The sequence below is a fragment of the Nerophis lumbriciformis genome, linkage group LG13, assembly GCF_033978685.3.
Source record: "Nerophis lumbriciformis linkage group LG13, RoL_Nlum_v2.1, whole genome shotgun sequence".
NCBI lineage: Eukaryota > Metazoa > Chordata > Actinopteri > Syngnathiformes > Syngnathidae > Nerophis > Nerophis lumbriciformis.
The window spans coordinates 1,836,178-1,857,261 of record NC_084560.2 but is presented as its reverse complement, the minus strand read 5'-3'; the positions used below and the strand labels follow the sequence as shown (position 1 = coordinate 1,857,261).

The following is a 21,084-nucleotide window of genomic DNA, read 5'->3' as shown; positions in this document are numbered from 1 at the left end:
CTGCTGCAATGCAAGCAGCCCATATCAGTATTGCTCATACATTATTATTAATACCATTATGGGCCTGCTGCAATGCAAGCAGCCCATATTAGTATTGCTCATACTTTATTATTAATATCATTATGGGCCTTCTGCAATGCCAGCAGCCCATAATAGTATTGCTCATACTTCATTATGAATATCATTATGGGCCTGCTGCAATGCAAGCAGTCCAATTTAGTATTAGTCATATTTCATTATTAATATCACTATGGGCCTGCTGCAATGCAAGCAGTCCATTTCAGTTCTAGTCATACTTCATTATTAATATAATTATGGGCCTGCTGCAATGCAAGCAGCCCATATTAATATTGCTCATACTTCATTATTAATATCATTATGGGCCTGCTGCAATGCATGTGACACATGCTAACTGATAGAATGCTAATGTTGGCGTGCTAGCATATTAAAATTAGCATGCTAATTAGATTGCTAGCATGCTAACTTTTGGAGCTAGTTTTGCAACCGTTTACCCCAAAGTCATATAACTTGGTACGTGGCACATGTCAACTGTTAGCGTGCTAACGTTAGCATGCTAACATCAAAGTGCAATTTTTTTGTGTGTGCAAATGTTACACTTGTTTGTCTAATTCCACAGCCATACACCTTGCAGTCATACAACCTGCTATTTGAAACATGCTAACTGTATGCATGTTTTCGTTAGCATGCTAACATTAAAATACTAGCTTTTTGAGCTAATTTTGCAACCGTTTCCCCTAGAGTCATATAACTTGGTATGTGACACATGTTAACTGAGAGAATGCTAATGTTAGTGCGTTAATGCTAACTTTTTGAGCTAGTTTTACACTTTTTTCCCCATAATTCTGCAGCCATACACCTTTGAGTCGCATAACTTGGTATATGAAACATGGTGACCGTTTTCATGCTATCGTTAGCACACGTGCTAAGTGTTAGCATTTTTATGTAAACATAGCCAGCTCGGTGGCTCGTTTTGTACAGTTCTACCTAAAACTCACAGATTCAGACACTCGGCACCATCTCAAAAGTACGGCGGCTTCTGGCGACCCCGGCCAGAGGTCCAAGGCACAGATAGCAGAGCAGGCCCATCAAAATTTCCGCAGGAATTTTCTAGTTTTTTATTTATTGAGCTACATATTTGGCCATTTTTATTTCATTTTAGGGGAAGCGGAGTGTCCCTTGCAGTTGTAGGGCAATCACCACTGCTACCTAACGAGCTGCTTTGAGGTTTTAGCTTGTTGCCGAGCAAGTTAGTTGGTAACTAGTTAGCTACTGAAACAATTTAGCTTGTTATCTTAATAGTTGGTTACAACCAAACTAGCTACTTAGATCATTTTGCGTGTTAGCTTATTTTTTGGTAGATACCTAACATGCTACTGTACTTTTAAGTTTTTAACTTGTTACCGAGCAAGTTAGTTGGTAACTAGTTAGCTACTGAAACAATTTAGCTTGTTATCTTAATAGTTGGTTACAACCAAACTAGCTACTTAGATCATTTTGCGTGTTAGCTTATTTTTTGGTAGCTACCTAACATGCTACTGTACCTTTAAATTTTTAACTTGTTACCGAGTAAGTTAGTTGGTACCTAATTAGCTACTGAAATAATTTAGCTTGTTATCTTAATACTTGGTTAAAGCCAAACTAGCTACTTAGATTATTTTGCGTGTTAGCTTATTTTTTGGTAGCTACCTAACATGCTACTGTACTTTTAAGTTTGTAACTTGTTACCGAGTAAGTTAGTTGGTAACTAGTTAGCTACTGAAATAATTTAGCTTGTTATCTTAATAGTTGATTACAACCAAAGTAGCTACATAGATTATTTAGCGTGCTAGCTCAATTTTTGGTAGCTACCGAACAAGCTGGGATGTGAGATCTAAACCGAGGATGTGGTTGTGGCTTGTGCAGCCCTTTGAGACAATTGTGATTTAGGGCTATATAAATAAACATTGATTGGTTGATTGAAGCTTCTGTACTGTTACTGAGCAAGTTAGTTGGTTACTAGTTAGCTACTGAAATCATTTAGTTTGTTATCTTAATAGTTGGTTACAGCCAAACTAGCTACTTAGATTACTTTGCGTATTAGCTTATTTTTTGGTGGCTACCTTACGAGCTACTGTACTTTTGAGTTTTTAACTTGTTACTGAGCAAGTTAGTTGGCAACTAGTTAGGTTGTTAGTTAGTTAGATAGTGACATAGCAAGTTAATGTGATACTTAATAATACAATTATTGTAAGTTTCAATGAAAAAGTAGCATTCAGTTTGCTTATTATGCTAGCTACTTAATTAGTGAGCTACCTAATGAGCAAGTTACAGTATAAGTTCCTGTGAAAAAGTAGCATTCAGGTTACTCATTAAAGCTAGCTAGTAGTGAGCTACCAAATGAGTGAGTTACATTATTTATAAGTTCCTGTTTGGTTATTGGCTAGCTATAAGTACTGAGTTAGCTAGTTAGTGAGCTAACTCCATCCATCCATCCATCTTCTTCCGCTAAGCAGAGGAGCCCAGACTTCCCTCTTCCCAGCCACTTGGTCCAGCTCCTCACGGGGGATCCCTAGGCGTTCCCAGACCAGTTGGGAGACATAGTCTTCCCAACGTGTCCTGGGTCTTCCCTGTGGCCTCCTACCAGTCGCACGTGCCCGAAACACCTCCCTAGGGAGGCGTTCAGGTGGCATCCTGACCAGATGCCCGAACCACCTCATCTGGCTCCTCTCCATGTGGAGGAGCAGCAGCTTTACTTTGAGCTCCCCCCGGATGACATAGCTAGAGACAGAGGAAACTCATTTCGGCCGCTTGTATCCGTGATCTTGTCCTTTCGGTCATAATCCAAAGCTCATGACCATAGGTGAGGATGGGAACGTAGATCGACCGGTAAATTGAGAGCTTTGCCTTCCGGCTCAGCTCCTTCTTCACCACAACGGATCGATACAGCGTCCGCATTACTGAAGACGCCGCACCGATCCACCTGTCGATCTCACCATCCACTCTTCCCCCACTAGTGAACAAGACTCCCAGGTACTTGAACTCCTCCACTTGGGGCAATATCTCCTCCCCAACCCTGTTATTGCCTAATATTAGGATTATTTTCTTATCAAAACTAGGTGAAAGAGGACAAGGTCATTGGTTGTTGGTTTGGTAGTTTGGTGTAATCCTGGTGGTTTGCCATGACAAGTTGGCCCAATATTTTAGGAGAAATGTTCTGGTATTGCAAAAAGTACTTTATTGAACATTTAGTTGCAAGAGTCCATGATGCGCCTCTTGCTCATGACCATAGGTGAGGATGGGAACGTAGTTTGACCGGTAAATTGAGAGCTTTGCCTTCCGGCTCAGCTCCTTGTTCACCACAAGGGATCGATACAGCGTCCGCATTACTGAAGGCGCCGCACCGATCCGCCTGTCGATCTCACCATCCACTCTTCCCTCACTCGTGAACAAGACTGCCAGGTACTTGAACTCCTCCACATGGGCCAGGGTCTCCTCCCCAACCCTGTTATTGCCTAATATTAGGATTGTTTTCTTATCAAAACTGGGTGAAAGAGGACTAGGTCATTGGTTGTTGGTTTGGTAGTTGTGGTACGCCATGACAAGTTGGCCCAATAATTCAGGAGAAATGTTCTGGTATTGCAAAAAGTATTTTATTGAACATTTAGTTGCAAGAGTCCATGATGCGCTTCATGCTCATGATCCTCATGCCACTCATGTCCATGTCCCTGAAGCTGTGGTACTCTCCGGGCCTCACGTACATCATCTTGCCCCGGAAGTGGGGCTGCTCGAACAGCAGCCAGTGGCCCTCCATCACCTGGCAGGACATGCAGTCGCTCATGCGGAAGCGCTCCTGGATGTTGTCGCAGTCCTCATGCAGCTCGTTGGACTGGCCGCTGAAGTTCTCCCTCTCGAAGATCTTGATCTTGAACTGGCCTCTGTGCTGCACGAGGACAATCGGCCCCAAAAAAAAGGTGAGCGCTTCTGTTCGAGACGACCGGGATCAGTTTCTACCCACCATGGGGACCACGCGGCAGGACCTGATGCAGTCCCTCATGCCCATCATGCTCATGGAGTCGGAGTACTCGCCCCTCCTCATGAAGAACTGGTTGCCCATGAAGTTGGGGCGCTCGTAGACCATGAAGCAGCCGCTCTCCACCCGGCAGGACTGGCACCGGCTCAGGTTGGAGGACATGTCGGAGCAGTCGCTCATGCACTCATAGGAGCGGCCCTGGAAGTTCCTCTCCTCGTAGAAGATGATCTGGAAGAGAGGGAGAAGGCTGAAAGCCTGACTAGCATGTTGACTTGAGACCTACCTTTCCCCTCATGTTCATGCTGGATGTGGTTGTACCTGCTTCAACCCGTTTGCCTTTTATACCCCACCACACTGTGGCTCCTCCCCTCTGCAAAGCCCCTAGTCCGCGACTTGCTGTTTATGTCCATCATTTCAGTCCGCTTTCAGTCTTTAGAAAGGCCCCGGTCTTTCATGACAGAAAGCATTTAGCAGCAGAGAATAGGAGCTGCAGCCATGTGAGGCGACTATTGTCCTTGAAAGGACTTGTCTCACATCCGTCCTTTAAAATCATTTGGAACCAAACACACTTTTCTTATCTTCAATTGGTTCATTCATTTGGTAAAGGATGATTCTGCACATTCCCACCATGACTACGCCCCCTGTCTGTCTAGCTTCTTATCTTAATTGTTGGTCGCAACCAAACTAGCTACTTAGATTATTTAGCATGATAGCTTCATTTTTGGTAGCTACCTAACAAGCTACTGTACTTTTAAGTTTAGAACTTGTTACCAAGCAAGTTAGTTGGTAACTAGTTATCTACTGAAATAATTTAACTTGTTATCTTAATAGTTGGCTACAAACAAACTAGCTACTTAGATTATGTAGGGTGTTAGCTTAATGTTTGGTAGCTACCTAACAAGCTACTGTACTTTTAAGTTTTTAACTTGTTACCGAGCAAATTAGTTTGTAATTAGTTAGATACTAAACGAATTTAGCTTGTAATCCCGATTGTTGGTTGCAACCAAACTAGCTACTTAGATAATTTAGCATGATAGCTTCATTTTTGGTAGCTACCTAACAAGCTGGGATGTGAGATCTGAACCGAGGATGTGGTTGTGGCTTGTGCAGCCCTTTGAGACAATTGTGATTTAGGGCTATATAAATAATCATTGATTGATTGATTGAAGCTTCTGTACTGTTACTGAGCAAGTTAGTTGGTTACTAGTTAGCTGCTGAAATTATTTAGCTTGTTATCTTAATAGTTGGTTACAGCCAAACTACCTACTTAGATTACTTTGCGTATTAGCTTATTTTTTTGGTGGCTACCTAACAAGCTACTGTACTTTTAAGTTTTGAACTTGTTACCTAGCAAGTTAGTTGCTAACTAGTTAGCTTGTTAGTTAGTTAGTTAGTGAGATAGCAACTAAATGAGCTACTTAATAAGACAATTATTGTAAGTTTCAGTGAAAAAGTAGCATTCAGTTTGCTTGTTATGCTAGCTACTTAATTAGTGAGCTACCTAATGAGCAAGTTAACAGTATAAGTTCCTGTGAAAAAGTAGCATTCAGGTTACTCATTAAAGCTAGCTAGTAGTGAGCTACCAAATGAGTGAATTACATTATTTATAAGTTCCTGTTTGGTTATTGGCTAGCTATAAGTATTGAGTAAGCTAGTTAGTGACCTAACTCCATCCATCCATCCATCTTCTTCCGCTAAGCAGAGGAGCCCAGACTTCCCTCTCCCCAGCCACTTGGTCCAGCTCCTCCCGGGGGATCCCAAGGCGTTCCCAGGCCAGTCGGGAGACGTAGTCTTCCCAACGTGGCCTGGGTCTTCCCCAAGGCCTCCTACCGGTCGGACGTGCCCTAAACACCTCCCTAGGGAGGCGTTCTGATGGCATCCTGACCAGATGCCCGAACCACCTCATCTGGCTCCTCTCCATGTGGAGGAGCAGCGGCTTTACTTTGAGCTCCTCCCGGATGACAGAGCTTCTCACCCTATCTCTAAAGGAGAGACCCTCCACCCGGTGGAGGAAACTCATTTGGGCCTCTTGTACCCATGATCTTGTCCTTTCAGTCATAACCCAAAGCTCATGACCATAGTTGAGGATGGGAACGTAGATCGACCGGTAAATTGAGAGCTTTGCCTTCCGGCTCAGCTCCTTCTTCACCACAACGGATCGATACAGCGTCCGCATTACTGAAGACGCCGCACCGATCCGCCTGTCGATCTCACCATCCCCTCTTCCCTCACTCGTGATCAAGATTCCGTGATACTTGAACTCCTCCACTCGGGGCAAGATCTCCTCCCCGACCCTGTTATTGCCTAATATTAAGATTATTTTCTTATCAAAACTGTGTGAAAGAGGACTAGGTCATTAGTTGTTGGTTTGGTAGTTTGGTGTAATCCTGGTGGTACGTAATGACAAGTTGGCCCAATAATTCAGGAGAAGTGTTCTGGTATTGCAAAAAGTACTTTATTGAATATTTAGTTGCAAGAGTCCATGATGCGCCTCATGCTCATGACCATAGGTGAGGATGGAAACATAGATCGACGGGTAAATTAAGAGCTTTGCCTTCCGGCCTAGCTCCTTCTTCACCACAACTGTCAGGTTTGTCACTGACAGTTTAGTTATGTTTTGAGTTTTTCCTCTGTTTGTCTTTATTTCCTGTCGGCGCTCTTATTTTGGTTATTTCCTACTTGTCTCCCTGAGTGCTGTGTCCCCTCAGCTGTCGCTGATTGGCACCTGGCCACACCTGGTGTCAATCAGCCAGCTGCTATTTAAACCTGCCTTCTCCTCCAGTCATTGCTGGATTATTGTCATTCCTACTTGTCGATGCCAGTGTAGCTGTAAGCGGTAGCGGTAAGCTATTTATTGTAGATGTTTGTAGCTTGCTGTCTTTTTGTTCCTCGTCTTCCAGTTCCTGTTTTCCTGGCATCCTGTTTCCTGTTCCTAGTTCCTGGTTTGTGTTTTTTCCTTTATTTCATGAACATTAAATCATGTTTTCCCGCACAATGCCTTCCACCTTCTCTGCATCTTGGGGTTCGTCACCTACAAACCCTGACATAATCCAGCCAAATTCGAACCTCGCAGAGATGTCCATGGCGGAGAGGCTTAACAAAGCTTTGGAATTAATGGCTAATTTGAAGAGAAGTTCGGACGCTTTTCAAGCCCTCTCCCACCCACCCCTGTTGTCTGTGGTCCTATCTGGGGACGTCTGGGATCCGTCCCTTGGGTGGGGGCTATGAGTAGCTGTGCAGCTGGGGAGGCACAGCTACTTCTCGCCCCAGTGGGTCTGCAAGAGACGGCGCCATCATCTCCGGTGGGTCTGCAACCTACGGCGCCACCATGCACTCCGGTGGGCCAGCAGAGGGCACCACCACCATGCACTCCGGTGGGCCGGCAGACGCCACCATGCACTCCGGTGGGCCGGCAGACGCCACCATGCACTCCGGTGTGCCGGCAGACGACACCATGCACTCCGGTGGGCCGGCAGATGCCACCATGCACTCCGGTGGGTCTACAATCCATGGCACCACCATGCACTCCGGTGGGCCAGCAGAGGGCGCCACCACCATCCTCTCCGGTGGGCCAGCAGAGGGCGCCACCACCATCCTCTCCGGTGGGCCAGCAGAGGGCACCACCAACATCATCTCCGGTGGGCCAGCAGAGGGCGCCACCATCGTCTCCGGTGGGTCCTCCCACGCCGGCGGTCGAGCCGCCTCGCCAATTGCGGCGGCTCGCCGTCGCCACCTAACTCTTCCCCGCTGGTTGCAGGGACACTTGGCCTGGTGGCCCACCTCCTTGTCCTCCCTCCACCCTCCCGTGACTTTGGACTGTTTTTTGGGGGGGGTTCCTAGAACGTCTGGTATCCGTTGTGGGAAGGGGGGCTACTGTCAGGTTTGTCACTGACAGTTTAGTTATGTTTTGAGTTTTTCCTCTGTTTGTCTTTATTTCCTGTCGGCGCTCTTATTTTGGTTATTTCCTACTTGTCTCCCTGAGTGCTGTGTCCCCTCAGCTGTGGCTGATTGGCACCTGGCCACACCTGGTGTCAATCAGCCAGCTGCTATTTAAACCTGCCTTCTCCTCCAGTCATTGCTGGATTATTGTCATTCCTACTTGTCGATGCCAGTGTAGCTGTAAACGGTAGCTGTAAGCTAGATGTTTGTAGCTTGCTGTCTTTTTGTTCCTCGTCTTCCAGTTCCTGTTTTCCTGGCATCTTGTTTTCTGTTCCTAGTTCCTGGTTTGTGTTTTTTCCTTTATTTTATGAACATTAAATCATGTTTTCTCGCACAATGCCTTCCACCTTCTCTGCATCTTGGGGTTCGTCACCTACAAACTCTGACAACAACGGATCGATACGGCGTCCGCATTACGGAAGACACCGCACCGATCCGCCTGTTGATCTCACGATCCACTCTTCCCTCACTCGTGAACAAGACTCCGAGGTACTTGAACTCCTCCACTTGGAGCAGAGTCTCCTCCCCAACCCTGTTATTGCCTAATATTAGGATTATTTTCTTATCAAAACTGGGTGAAAGAGGACAAGGTCATTGGTTGTTGGTTTGGTGGTTTGGTGTAATCCTGGTGGTACGCCATGACAAGTTGGCCCAGTACTTCAGGAAAAATGCTATGGTATTGCAAAAAGTACTTTACTGAAACCTTTAGTTGCAAGAATCCATGATGCGCCTCATGCTCATGACCATAGGTGAGGATGGGAACGTAGATCGACCGGTAAATTGAGAGCTTTGCCTTCCGGCTCACCCCCTTCTTCACCACAACGGATTGATACAGCGTCCGCATTACTGAAGACGCCACACCGAACCGCCTGTCGATCTAGCCATCCACTCTTCCCTCACTCGTGATCAAGATTCCGAGGTACTTGAACTCCTCCACTTGGAGCAGAGTCTCCTCCCCAACCTTGTTATTGCCTAATATTAGGATTATTTTCTTATCAAAACTGGGTGACAGAGGACTAGGTCATTGGTTGTTGGTTTGGTAGTTGTGGTACGCCATGACAAGTCGGCCCAATAATTCAGGAGAAATGTTCTGGTATTGCAAAAAGTATTTTATTGAACATTTAGTTGCAAGAGTCCATGATGCGCTTCATGCTCATGATCCTCATGCCACTCATGTCCATGTCCCTGAAGCTGTGGTACTCTCCGGGCCTCACGTACATCATCTTGCCCCGGAAGTGGGGCTGCTCGAACAGCAGCCAGTGGCCCTCCATCACCTGGCAGGACATGCAGTCGCTCATGCGGAAGCGCTCCTGGATGTTGTCGCAGTCCTCATGCAGCTCGTTGGACTGGCCGCTGAAGTTCTCCCTCTCGAAGATCTTGATCTTGAACTGGCCTCTGTGCTGCACGAGGACAATTGGCCAAAAAAAAAGGTGAGCGCTTCTGTTCGAGACGACCGGGATCAGTTTCTACCCACCATGGGGACCACGCGGCAGGACCTGATGCAGTCCCTCATGCCCATCATGCTCATGGAGTCGGAGTACTCGCCCCTCCTCATGAAGAACTGGTTGCCCATGAAGTTGGGGCGCTCGTAGACCATGAAGCAGCCGCTCTCCACCCGGCAGGACTGGCACCGGCTCAGGTTGGAGGACATGTCGGAGCAGTCGCTCATGCACTCATAGGAGCGGCCCTGGAAGTTCCTCTCCTCGTAGAAGATGATCTGGAAGAGAGTGAGAAGGCTGAAAGCCTGACTAGCATGTTGACTTGAGACCTACCTTTCCCCTCATGTTCATGCTGGATGTGGTTGTACCTGCTTCAACCCGTTTGCCTTTTATACCCCACCACACCGTGGCCCCTCCCCTCTGCAAAGCCCAGAGTCCGCGACTTGCTGTTTTTGTCCATCATTTCAGTCCGCTTTCAGTCTTTAGAAAGGCCCCGGTCTTTCATGACAGAAAGCATTTAGCAGCAGAGAATAGGAGCTGCAGCCATGTGAGGCGACTATTGTCCTTGAAAGGACTTGTCTCACATCCGTCCTTTAAAATCATTTGGAACCAAACACACTTTTCTTATCTTCAATTGGTTCATTCATTTGGTAAAGGATGATTCTGCACATTCCCACCATGACTCCGCCCCCTTTCTTTCTAGCTTCTTATCTTAATTGTTGGTCGCAACCAAACTAGCTACTTAGATTATTTAGCATGATAGCTTCATTTTTGGTAGTTACCTAACAAGCTAAACTACCTTTAAGTTTAGAACTTGTTACCAAGCAAGTTAGTTGGTAACTAGTTAGCTACTGAAATAATTTAACTTGTTATCTTATTAGTTCGTTACCACCAAACTAGCTACTTAGATTATGTAGGGTGTTAGCTTAATGTTTGGTAGCTACCTAACAAGCTACTGTACTTTTAAGTTTTTAACTTGTTACCAAGCAAGTTAGTTGGTAATTAGTTAGCCACTGAACAAATTTAGCTTTTTATCCCGATTGTTGGTTGCAACCAAACTAGCTACTTAGATTATTTAGCGTGATAGCTTCATTTTTGGTAGCTACCTAACAAGCTTGGGTGTGGGATCTGAACCGAGAATGTGGTTGTGGCTTGTGCAGCCCTTTGAGACAATTGTGATTTAGGGCTATATAAATAATCATTGATTGATTGAAGCTTCTGTACTGTTACTGAGCAAGTTAGTTGGTTACTAGTTAGCTACTGAAATTATTTAGCTTGTTATCTTAATAGTTGGTTATAGCCAAACTACCTACTTATATTACTTTGCGTATTAGCTTATTTTTTTGGTGGCTACCTAACAAGCTACTGTACTTTTAAGTTTTGAACTTGTTACCTAGCAAGTTAGTTGCTAACTAGTTAGCTTGTTAGTTAGTTAGTTAGTGAGATAGCAACTAAATGAGCTACTTAATAAGACAATTATTGTAAGTTTCAGTGAAAAAGTAGCATTCAGTTTGCTTATTATGCTAGCTACTTAATTAGTGAGCTACCTAATGAGCAAGTTGCAGTATAAGTTCCTGTGAAAAAGTAACATTCAGGTTACTCATTAAAGCTAGCTAGTAGTGAGCTACCAAATGAGTGAATTACATTATTTATAAGTTCCTGTTTGGTTATTGGCTAGCTATAAGTATTGAGTTAGCTAGTTAGTGAGCTAACTCCATCCATCCATCCATCTTCTTCCGCTAAGCAGAGGAGCCCAGACTTCCCTCTCCCCAGCCACTTGGTCCAGCTCCTCACGGGGGATCCCAAGGCGTTCCCAGGCCAGTCGGGAGACATAGTCTTCCCAACGTGTCCTGGGTCTTCCCCGTGGCCTCCTACCGGTCGGACGTGCCCTAAACACTTCCCTAGGGAGGCGTTCTAGTAGCATCCTGCCCAGATGCCTGAACCACCTCACCTGGCTCCTCTCCTTGTGGAGGAGCAGCAGCTTTACTTTGAGCTCCTCCCAGATGACAGAGCTTCTCGCCTTATCTCTAAGGGAGAGACCCGCCACCCAGTGGAGGAAACTCCTTTCGGCCGCTTGTACCCGTGATTTTGTCCTTTCGGTCATAACCCAAAGCTCATGACCATAGGTGAGGATGGGAACGTAGATCGACCGGTAAATTGAGAGCTTTGCCTTCCGGCTCAGCTCCTTCTTTACCACAACGGATCGATACAGCGTCCGCATTACTGAAGACGCCGCACCGAACCGCCTGTCGATGTCACCATCCACTCTTCCCTCACTGGTGATCAAGATTCCGAGGTACTTGAACTCCTCCACTTGGAGCAGGGTCTCCTCCCCAACCCTGTTATTGCCTAATATTAGGATTGTTTTCTTATCAAAACTGGGTGAAAGAGGACTAGGTCATTGGTTGTTGGTTTGGTAGTTTGGTGTAATTCTGGTGCTACGCCATGACAAGTTGGCCCAATAATTCAGGAGAAATGTTCTGGTATTGCAAAAAGTACTTTATTGAACATTTTGTTGCAAGAGTCCATGATGCGCCTCTGGCTCATGACCATAGGTGAGGATGGGAACATAGATCGACGGGTAAACTAAGAGCTTTGCCTTCCGGCCTAGCTCCTTCTTCACCACAACGGATCGATACGGCGTCCGCATTACTGAAGACGCCGCACCGATCCGCCTGTTGATCTCACGATCCACTCTTCCCTCACTCGTGAACAAGACTCCGAGGTACTTGAACTCCTCCACTTGGAGCAGAGTCTCCTCCCCAACCCTGTTATTGCCTAATATTAGGATTAATTTCTTATCAAAACTGGGTGAAAGAGGACAAGGTCATTGGTTGTTGGTTTGGTGGTTTGGTGTAATCCTGGTGGTACGCCATGACAAGTTGGCCCAATAATTCAGGAAAAATGTTATGGTATTGCAAAAAGTACTTTACTGAAACCTTTAGTTGCAAGAATCCATGATGCGCCTCATGATCATAACCCTAGTAGTTTGACCGGTAAATTGAGAGCTTTGCCTTCCGGCTCAGCTCCTTCTTCACCACAACGGATCGATACGGCGTCCGCATTACTGAAGACGCCGCACCGATTCACCTGTCGATCTCATGATCTACCCTTCCCTCACTCGTGAACAAGACTCCCAGGTACTTGAACTCCTCCACATGGGGCAGGGTCTCCTCCCCAACCCTGTTATTGCCTAATATTAGGATTGTTTTCTTATCAAAACTGGGTGAAAGAGGACTAGGTCATTGGTTGTTGGTTTGGTGTAATCCTGGTGGTACGCCATGACAAGTTGGCCCAATAATTCAGGAGAAATGTTCTGGTATTGCAAAAAGTATTTTATTGAACATTTAGTTGCAAGAGTCCATGATGCGCCTCATGCTCATGATCCTCATGCCACTCATGTCCATGTCCCTAAAGCTGCGGTACTCTCCGGGCCTCACGTACATCATCTTGCCCCGGAAGTGGGGCTGCTCGAACAGCAGCCAGTGGCCCTCCATCACCTGGCAGGACATGCAGTCGCTCATGCGGAAGCGCTCCTGGATGTTGTCGCAGTCCTCATGCAGCTCGTTGGACTGGCCGCTGAAGTTCTCCCTCTCGAAGATCTTGATCTTGAATTGGCCTCTGTGCTGCACGAGGACAATCGGGCCAAAAAAAAAGGTGAGCGCTTCTGTTCGAGACGACCGGGATCAGTTTCTACCCACCATGGGGACCACGCGGCAGGACCTGATGCAGTCCCTCATGCCCATCATGCTCATGGAGTCGGAGTACTCGCCCCTCCTCATGAAGAACTGGTTGCCCATGAAGTTGGGGCGCTCGTAGACCATGAAGCAGCCGCTCTCCACCCGGCAGGACTGGCACCGGCTCAGGTTGGAGGACATGTCGGAGCAGTCGCTCATGCACTCATAGGAGCGGCCCTGGAAGTTCCTCTCCTCGTAGAAGATGATCTGGAAGAGAGGGAGAAGGCTGAAAGCCTGACTAGCATGTTGACTTGAGACCTACCTTTCCCCTCATGTTCATGCTGGATGTGGTTGTACCTGCTTCAACCCGTTTGCCTTTTATACCCCACCACACCGTGGCCCCTCCCCTCAGCAAAGCCCTTAGTCAGCGACTTGCTATTTGTGTCCATCATTTCAGTCCGCTTTCAGTCTTTAGAAAGGCCCCGGTCTTTCATGACAGAAAGCATTTAGCAGCAGAGAATAGGAGCTGCAGCCATGTGAGGCGACTATTGTCCTTGAAAGGACTTGTCTCACATCCGTCCTTTAAAATCATTTGGAACCAAGCACACTTTTCTTATCTTCAATTGGTTCAATCATTTGGTAAAGGAGGATTCTGCACATTCCCACCATGACTCCGCCCCCTGTCTTTCTAGCTTCTTATCTTAATTGTTGGTCGCAACCAAACTAGCTACTTAGATTATTTAGCGTGATAGCTTCATTTTTGGTAGTTACCTAGCAAGCTACTGTACCTTTAAGTTTAGAACTTGTTACCGAGCAAGCTAGTTGGTAACTAGTTAGCTACTGAAACAATTTAGCTTGTTATCTTAATAGTTAGTTACAACCAAACTAGCTACTTAGATTATGTAGGGTGTTAGCTTAATGTTTGGTAGCTGCCCAACAAGCTACTGTACTTTTATGTTTTTAATGTGTTACTGAGCAAGTTTGTTGATAATTAATTAGCTACTGAAATATTTTTGCTTGTTATCTTAATAGTTGGTTACAACCAAACTAGCTACTTAGATAATTTAGCATGTTAGCTTAATTTTTGGTAGTTACCTAACAAGTTACTGTACCTTTAAGTTTTTAACTTGTTATCAAGCAAGTTAGTTGATATCTAGATAGCTACTGAAATAATGTAGCTTGTTATCGTAATAGTTAGTTACAACCAAACTAGCTACATATATTATTTAGTGTGTTAGCTTGCTGTTTGGTAGCTACCTAACATGCTACTGTTTTTTTAAGTTTTTAGCTTGTTACCGAGCAAGTTAGTTGGTATTAAGTTAGCTACTGAACGAATGTAGCTTGTTATCTTAATTGTTGGTCGCAACCAAACTAGCTACTTAGATAATTTAGCGTGATAGGTTCATTTTTGGTAGCTACCTAACAAGTTACTGTACCTTTAAGTTTACAACTTATTACTGAGCAAGTTAGTTGGTAACTAGTTAGTTACTAAAACAATTTAGCTTGTTGTCTTAATAGTTAGTTACAACCAAACTATCTACTTAGATTATGTAGGGTGTTAGCTTGATGTTTGGTAGCTACCTAATATGCTACTGTACTTTAAAGTTTTTAGCTTGTTACTGAGCAAGTTAGTTGGTAATTAATTAACTACTGAAATAATGTGGCTTGTTATCTTAATTGTTGGTTGCAACCAAATTAGCTACTTTAGATTTAGATTTTTATTTAGATTTATTGGTGTGCTGATCAAAGGTGAGTTTATTGTCCAAGGTTACTCCCAGGTATTTGAAAGTGTCAAGTGTTTCAACTGTTTGTGTGTTTATGATGATGGGGTGAAACCATATTTATTTTGTTTTATTGACATTGATTTCCAGGTAACTGGCTGTGCAAGACTCTGTGAAATGTTTGACTGTGTTATGATAGTCCAGAATGGATTGACTGTTGGAGAGTAGTGCAAGAATGGCTGTCATCTGAGTATTTGAAGTTTGTTGCGGTGGCTGAGATGTCATTAGTGTAGAGTGTGTACAGGAAAGGTGTTATGTGTACAGGGGGGAGTTGTGACGGCACAGAACCACAAGGGGAAATATTGCTCTCTCTCTCTCTCTCTCTCTCTCTCTCTATAGCTTAGATTAGCTGTATTATGTGTTACCTAGTGTTGACTCGAGAGGAGGAACAAGGCATTAAGGCAGTCCGTGGGGCAGGCATGTGGTCAGGGCGAATGGCGAGGCGTAGGAGATCCGTGTCCAAGCGAGGGTTGAGGATCGAGGGTGGCAGTCCAAAGTCCAAAGGGGAAGTCGAGGCGCACAGCTCGATCACAAGGGGACGAAGGCAGACTGCTGGGGAGGACGACAAGGAAGAACAATGAAACACGGGGGGAAAAACGCAGAGAGAGAGAGAGAGCATAAAGCTGGGTTAGTCGGCTTACGGTACACGACGGAAGATTAAGTTCCGGCGAGGATCCTTGGGTCCACTGGTCTATATACAGCTCGTCCTCATCAGTCCTAGGTGTGTTGATTGCTGATCGCCCACAGCCTTGCCGGCATGTGGGCGTGATGCGGCCAGCGCGAGCAGGGGCGTGTTTCGGCGCGCTGCCAACGAAGGTGCTGGCAGACCCAGCTGCCGGAGAAAAGCGAGTTTGAGCCAGCGCCGTGACAAAAGGGCTCAACACACATCCCTGTGGGACCCCGGTGTTGATGGTAAGCACAGAGGATGTGGTTGAGCCCACCCTTACTGCTTGCAGTCAGTCGGTGAGGAAGTTGTGGGTGAGGTGGATCAGCTGAGGGGGAATGTTGAGATGGTGTAGTTTCCAGATCAGTAGATTTTTCTGTAAGGCGGAGCTGAAGTCCATAAAGAGGATCCTGACAAAGTTGCCTGGGAAGTCCAGATGCTGGAGGAGGAGATGCAGCAGGCAGGCCACAGCATCCTCTGTGCCCCTCCTAGCCTCTAGGCAAATTGGAGGGGGTCCAGGTGTGGGGTGACAACTGGAAGGATGATATAGAACAGCAGTTTCTCCAGGCACTACATAATTATGGATGTGAGGGCTATGGGGCGGTAATGGTTGAGTTCTGTGGGTCCGGGTTTCTTCAGTACTGGGATGTGGTTGCAGTTTTCCACAGTGTGGGTATTGTTGCATTGACAGAAGAGTGAGTGTAGGATAGGGAAGAGCTCCATGGCACAGTCCCTGATCACCCTGGCTTAAAGCCCAGGATGCTGCCTAGAGGTCTGGAAACAGGCTGACTTACTGCTGAGTTTCCATTGCAGTTTTTTGCAATAAATGGCAATATTTCGAACATTTCGATAACTTGTAGGTGTTTTGCGTAATGAAACGTAATTCTGGTAAAATCTCCTCTCTGAAGGAGTTGCGTGTGAATGCTCCAATGCTGAAGTTGAACTGAAATCCTGGACATTTTTTTTAGAATTGTTTAGGTTGAGCACAAAATTCCTGAACAGGCTGAATATTTTGAAGTTGGAACAGTTTGAATCAGATGAAAAATGTGGGAATTGTGGAACTTTGAAGAATGTCCCATTGATTTCAATGGGCATTTCCCCAAAATTTGGAAATTTCGGGAAAAGCGGGAATTTTTTTTAAATGGTAAAAAAAACTTCAATGGTCTGAATGAATTGAAATGGTTGGTGTTAGGATTTTTCAAATCGGTGAAAAAATGTTGAAGTAGTAACATGTTGAATTGAGAAATGGTATTTCGGAATTCCTGGAATTTCGGGAAAACCGGGAATTTTTCCAGTTCAAAAAACAATATAGATTTTTCTCCTGATTAAGAGGAATGTTTTGACGGTGGAACAGTTGAAATGGGTTGAAAAATGTAGGAGGAGTAGTTGCCAGAAAAAAAGGGTGAAAATAGGGCTTAAGAAAACCAGAAATTCTGGAAAATCCTGGAATTGTTTTGAACTTGAAAAGAAAGTAGTTAAAATTTCCTGGATGTTAGAATGTGTTGAAGGTGAAATGGTTTGAATTGCTTGAAAAATGTGGAAATGTTGGAAGTTTGAAAAATGTGTGTGTGCTTGTGTGCCCAATTGTCTTGGGTGTGATGATGTAATAATTTTTTAGACTGAGGCCGATCTGCAAAAGTTCGACTCCAGGTGTCGTTGAGGAGGGAGGGAGGTCAAAAGCGTCCATCATTGAGATGTCCTCGGGGGTGTTTTCCAGAACAGCCTGGTCCTGTTGTCACAGCGTCAAGGACATTTGAGGGAGTCAAATCACAGATTAGGATGTTTGTTTTCCGCGAGCAGACAAAACAATGACTTGTATGTTCTATTCGTCCATGCTGGATGCTCTCAAATTCAATTCAATTTTCCTTTTCAGCAAGCTTCTCCATGATGTGATCCATCTTGCGATTCAGTTCAGAAATCGCCGCAGTCTGTGTTCCCACAGCCCTGCCCAAACCTTCCATTGCGACGAACAGCCTTTGAGCTCCTTGAGTGGCTGCCATCGTCTTACGAATATGACGATACACCAGAGCAATGCTCAGCCCAATCAGCAGGTGCCCGCGATCACGGTTCCAAATAGGTAGATGTCTTCCACGTCCTCAATGGAAAGGACTGAGAGGCACATGATTCTCCATTTATCCCAGGAATCTCTCACGTACCCCGCAGCAATGGTTCCATCAGGGCAGCCAGGCTCCCCAGAACCTCTTTTCCTTGTTGAAAAAATGGTGTCAATTGCGTCGAGAATTAGCGGATGGATAGCGGGAAAAGGAAGAATAATACGTGACATGTTTCATATAACAAGTTATACGACTCAAAGGTATATGGCTGCGAAATACAAAAAAAAAAAAGTGAAATTAGAAGAAAAACTTAGCATGCTTAAGTTAGCTTGCAAGCATGCAAATGTAAGCATGCTAACAGGTTACAAGTGTCACGTACCAAGTTACATGACTCTGGGGTAAACGGCTGCAAAACTAGCTCAAAAAGTTAGCATGCTAATTGTAGCATGCTAGCAAGTTAACTTTAGCATGCTATTAGTTAGCATGTGTCACATACCAAGTCATGACTGTAAGGTGTATGGAGGGCTAATTAGAGAAAAAAAATGTTAGTTAAAAAGGTAGCATGTTCATATTGGTATTGTAGCATGCTAACATTAGCATGCTAGCAGTTAACAGTGTCACATACACAGTTATATGACTCGAGGGTAAACGGTTGCAAAATGAGCGTAAAAATCTACCACTTTAGTGTTACCATGCTTGCATGCTAACATAAACATGCATGAAGTTAGCATGTTTCAAATACCAAGTTGTATGACTGTAAGGTGTATGACTGCAGGATTACAAAAACAAATTACCCCTACCAACCCAAAAAAAGATCACTTTGATATTAGCATGCTAGCATGCTAACGTTAGCACGCTAATTGTTAACATGTGTCACATTCCAAGTTATATTACTCTAAGGTGTATGACTGCGGAAATAGACAAAAAAGTGTTATATTAGCTGGGAACGATCTAATGCTAATGTTAGCATACTAGCATGCTAACGTTAAGAAGCTAGCAAATGACTGGGCAAGAAGAAATACCAAAGTGCAGTATGTGTTGGTGTGGACATAGAAAGTAGCAAATGAGCCAACATAAAACGTTAGCATGCTAACATGAGAGACGCTAGCAAAGAAAAGCTAGCATGCTAACGTTCTCACAAGTATTCTAGCATGCTAACATTAGCATTCTGACAGTAAACAAGTGTCACGTACCAAGTTATATGACTCTGGAAAAGTAGCTCATTCAAAATTAGCTCAAAAAGCTAGCACGTTAATGTTAGCATGCTAGCACTCACTCCGATGGTTATTGACGGAGATATATATATATATATATATATATATATATATATATATATATATATATATATATATGCAAGAGTTATTTCTTTCTATTCAGTCATATTTTAAAACATCTAGTGTTTTTCCATTTGTTCCCTTTGTGGTTGTCCGCAAGGCCACTGTGAGTTACCTTGACTTTAGGAATGTGAGAAGGAGAGATACTCCTTCTCCTTAACTCATCCTGTCTCAGGCTAAAGTAGAACAATAGACATGTGTATTTGTTCTGGAGGGTGTGGACTATTGGCATATTGAAGAACACAGCACTTCCGTAATGTTTTCAGATCAACCTGGCTACGCAATTGAATGTGCTGTTCTAGTCTGGTCTCTTCAAAGCTTAGAAAATAAATGAGAAAATACCTATTCTGTTCTGGTGATAATTCAAACTCAGCTTATATGTCATCGAAAGAACTTGGGATTGACCAGTAACTTAAATTCCCTTGGAGGAACATCTGGTCTAGCGCAACAATTTGGGGGCTATCGTCCGGGATGACACGCTGAGAATTGGACAGCTCTTGCAACCTTCTGGACAGACTCACTTGGCCAACACATAAATCAAGGTAAGCAGAGCCTTTTTCTAAAATCTGCATTAGGATTCTGTTTTGAAGTCTGTAAGTCCAACACTGTTTTGTACCCCAGACACAGAGTGGTGATTTTGATAGATTGATTGCATTTTTGCCGTAACCGCCATTACATAAAAGTTTAAAATAAGTGGTCAACTCAGGTCATTGTGTCTGGACTACCGTGACGGGCAGTTTCATTGACGAGTGAACTAATAGTTGGGTGTAGCTTGCCCTGGGTGATTGGTCTTCCCTTAATGAGCTCGGGTTGAGAGATCCTAGTGACGATTGGGCACTGAAACGTAAGGAAACGGCTGGAGGCCATTTCTAAAAGACACAATAAAGATTCCCGGGTTGCAAGATCCTTGTGACGTTGGACACTAGAATTAAGAAAAAATAGACACAATGGCCACAGAGTTTGACAGACAGGAATGTGATGGCGGTTGGGGAAAAATGTGATGAATGGTTACTGTTTAATGATCAATTGAATGTACTGTTGTCTACAATGAAAGCTTTCGTGCAACTTTTTCTTTCGTGCGTGAGCGCTTGCTTGCTCGTGTGTGTGTGTGCTGCTGCTTACGCGTGCTTGTGTGTGTGTGTGTGTGCTGCTGGTGAAAATGGAACACGAAGGGAGAGAATGGGTTAAAAGAGGGCTTGCAGAACTTATGTGCTCGAGAATTTAAGAGTTTGACGGATGAGAAAAGAAAGTTAGAGGGAATAAAAGTAAGCGGGGGTTACATGGAAAAACGAAATGCAGCGAAAGAACTAATAAGAATAGAGAATAATATGAAAAAATGGACTGACTGCTCTCTCGCCTGTCGCGCAGGTGCCAAATTATTCAAACGACCCGACCAGACTTTGACTAAGCCACCGCCCCCTACTCCAGTGACAAGCGAGGGTGGTACTCCCACACCCCCTCTAAGATTGATCCTACCTCCGAAACTTAAAATGTCTCCTTTGGCTCAAATTCTTGACCCCTCCTTTTGCACGTCTGACCATTTTCCTCCGTCAGATGGCAACCTCGCACGTGCACACCAGACATTTTTGACACATGACATACATTCTTATAACACACGCTACGGAACGCAGGAAGGCCACACATACCCACTTTTTCCTGATAATAGGGGCAGATTTTTGCCGTCGCAGACAAGCAAGCCATTGTTGACAAACTCCCACCTGTACCTGAAGGAGGGAGCCTTTGGCTAAACACTTTAGACAAAGCTAACCCTGATGTACACGGTGGCGAAAGCAACACATGGGAGGGACATCTTATTCATCATATGCAGAATTGGACAGAGCAGGATGATGACAACAAGGCTGATGGTGGAGTAGCAAGGAAACAACTCCTTAGTTTACAGATCGCTGAAGGTAAAAAATCAGCTAAGGTATATTCAGCAGTGGGTGACTTTTCTTTTGAGCTCCAGCAGGTGGAGGAAAGAAACCTCAACAGACGTGAGACCAGACGGTTGGACTCAGGTGGTGGACGACGCGGTACTTCAAGGCCAGTCCGGGGTGGAAACTGTCTCATCTTTGACCAGCCTGGTCACTGGAGTCGAGACTGTCCGAACATTTCCGAAGAGGAAAGGTTCCGTTATGACGCCAGACGAACACAAAGGCGTGGCAG

At 44.9% G+C, this 21,084-nt stretch overlaps 3 protein-coding genes across 3 annotated transcripts; all 3 read right to left on the bottom strand.

Annotated features, from left to right (window-relative positions):
* Positions 1-3,635: 3,635 nt before the first annotated feature.
* LOC133613901 (gamma-crystallin M3-like) lies at positions 3,636-4,352 on the bottom strand. The gene is made up of 3 exons (XM_061971797.2): positions 4,314-4,352; positions 4,016-4,258; positions 3,636-3,940 (listed from the first exon to the last, which is right to left on the bottom strand). Exons 1-3 carry the CDS (start codon positions 4,329-4,331, stop codon positions 3,662-3,664), a joined length of 540 nt encoding a protein of 179 aa, XP_061827781.1. The 5' UTR covers positions 4,332-4,352; the 3' UTR covers positions 3,636-3,661.
* Positions 4,353-9,064: 4,712 nt separating this feature from the next.
* LOC133613900 (gamma-crystallin M3-like) lies at positions 9,065-9,886 on the bottom strand. Its single transcript, XM_061971796.2, has 3 exons — positions 9,742-9,886; positions 9,444-9,686; positions 9,065-9,369 (listed from the first exon to the last, which is right to left on the bottom strand). The coding sequence occupies exons 1-3, from the start codon at positions 9,757-9,759 to the stop codon at positions 9,091-9,093; spliced, it is 540 nt and encodes a 179-aa protein (XP_061827780.1). The 5' UTR covers positions 9,760-9,886; the 3' UTR covers positions 9,065-9,090.
* Positions 9,887-12,722: 2,836 nt separating this feature from the next.
* Positions 12,723-13,552, bottom strand: LOC133614014 (gamma-crystallin M3-like). Its single transcript, XM_061971941.2, has 3 exons — positions 13,408-13,552; positions 13,110-13,352; positions 12,723-13,034 (listed from the first exon to the last, which is right to left on the bottom strand). Exons 1-3 carry the CDS (start codon positions 13,423-13,425, stop codon positions 12,756-12,758), a joined length of 540 nt encoding a protein of 179 aa, XP_061827925.2. The 5' UTR covers positions 13,426-13,552; the 3' UTR covers positions 12,723-12,755.
* Between the last annotated feature and the right edge of the window lie 7,532 nt (positions 13,553-21,084).

Bases quoted from the DNA above. Each gene is read 5' to 3' on its own strand.
- LOC133613901 (XM_061971797.2), bottom strand. The intron at 3,941-4,015 runs GTGGGTAGAAAC...GTCCTCGTGCAG, and splicing joins CCTGCCGCGTGGTCCCCATG to CACAGAGGCCAGTTCAAGAT.
- LOC133614014 (XM_061971941.2), bottom strand. The intron at 13,035-13,109 runs GTGGGTAGAAAC...GTCCTCGTGCAG, and splicing joins CCTGCCGCGTGGTCCCCATG to CACAGAGGCCAATTCAAGAT.
- LOC133613900 (XM_061971796.2), bottom strand. The intron at 9,370-9,443 runs GTGGGTAGAAAC...GTCCTCGTGCAG, and splicing joins CCTGCCGCGTGGTCCCCATG to CACAGAGGCCAGTTCAAGAT.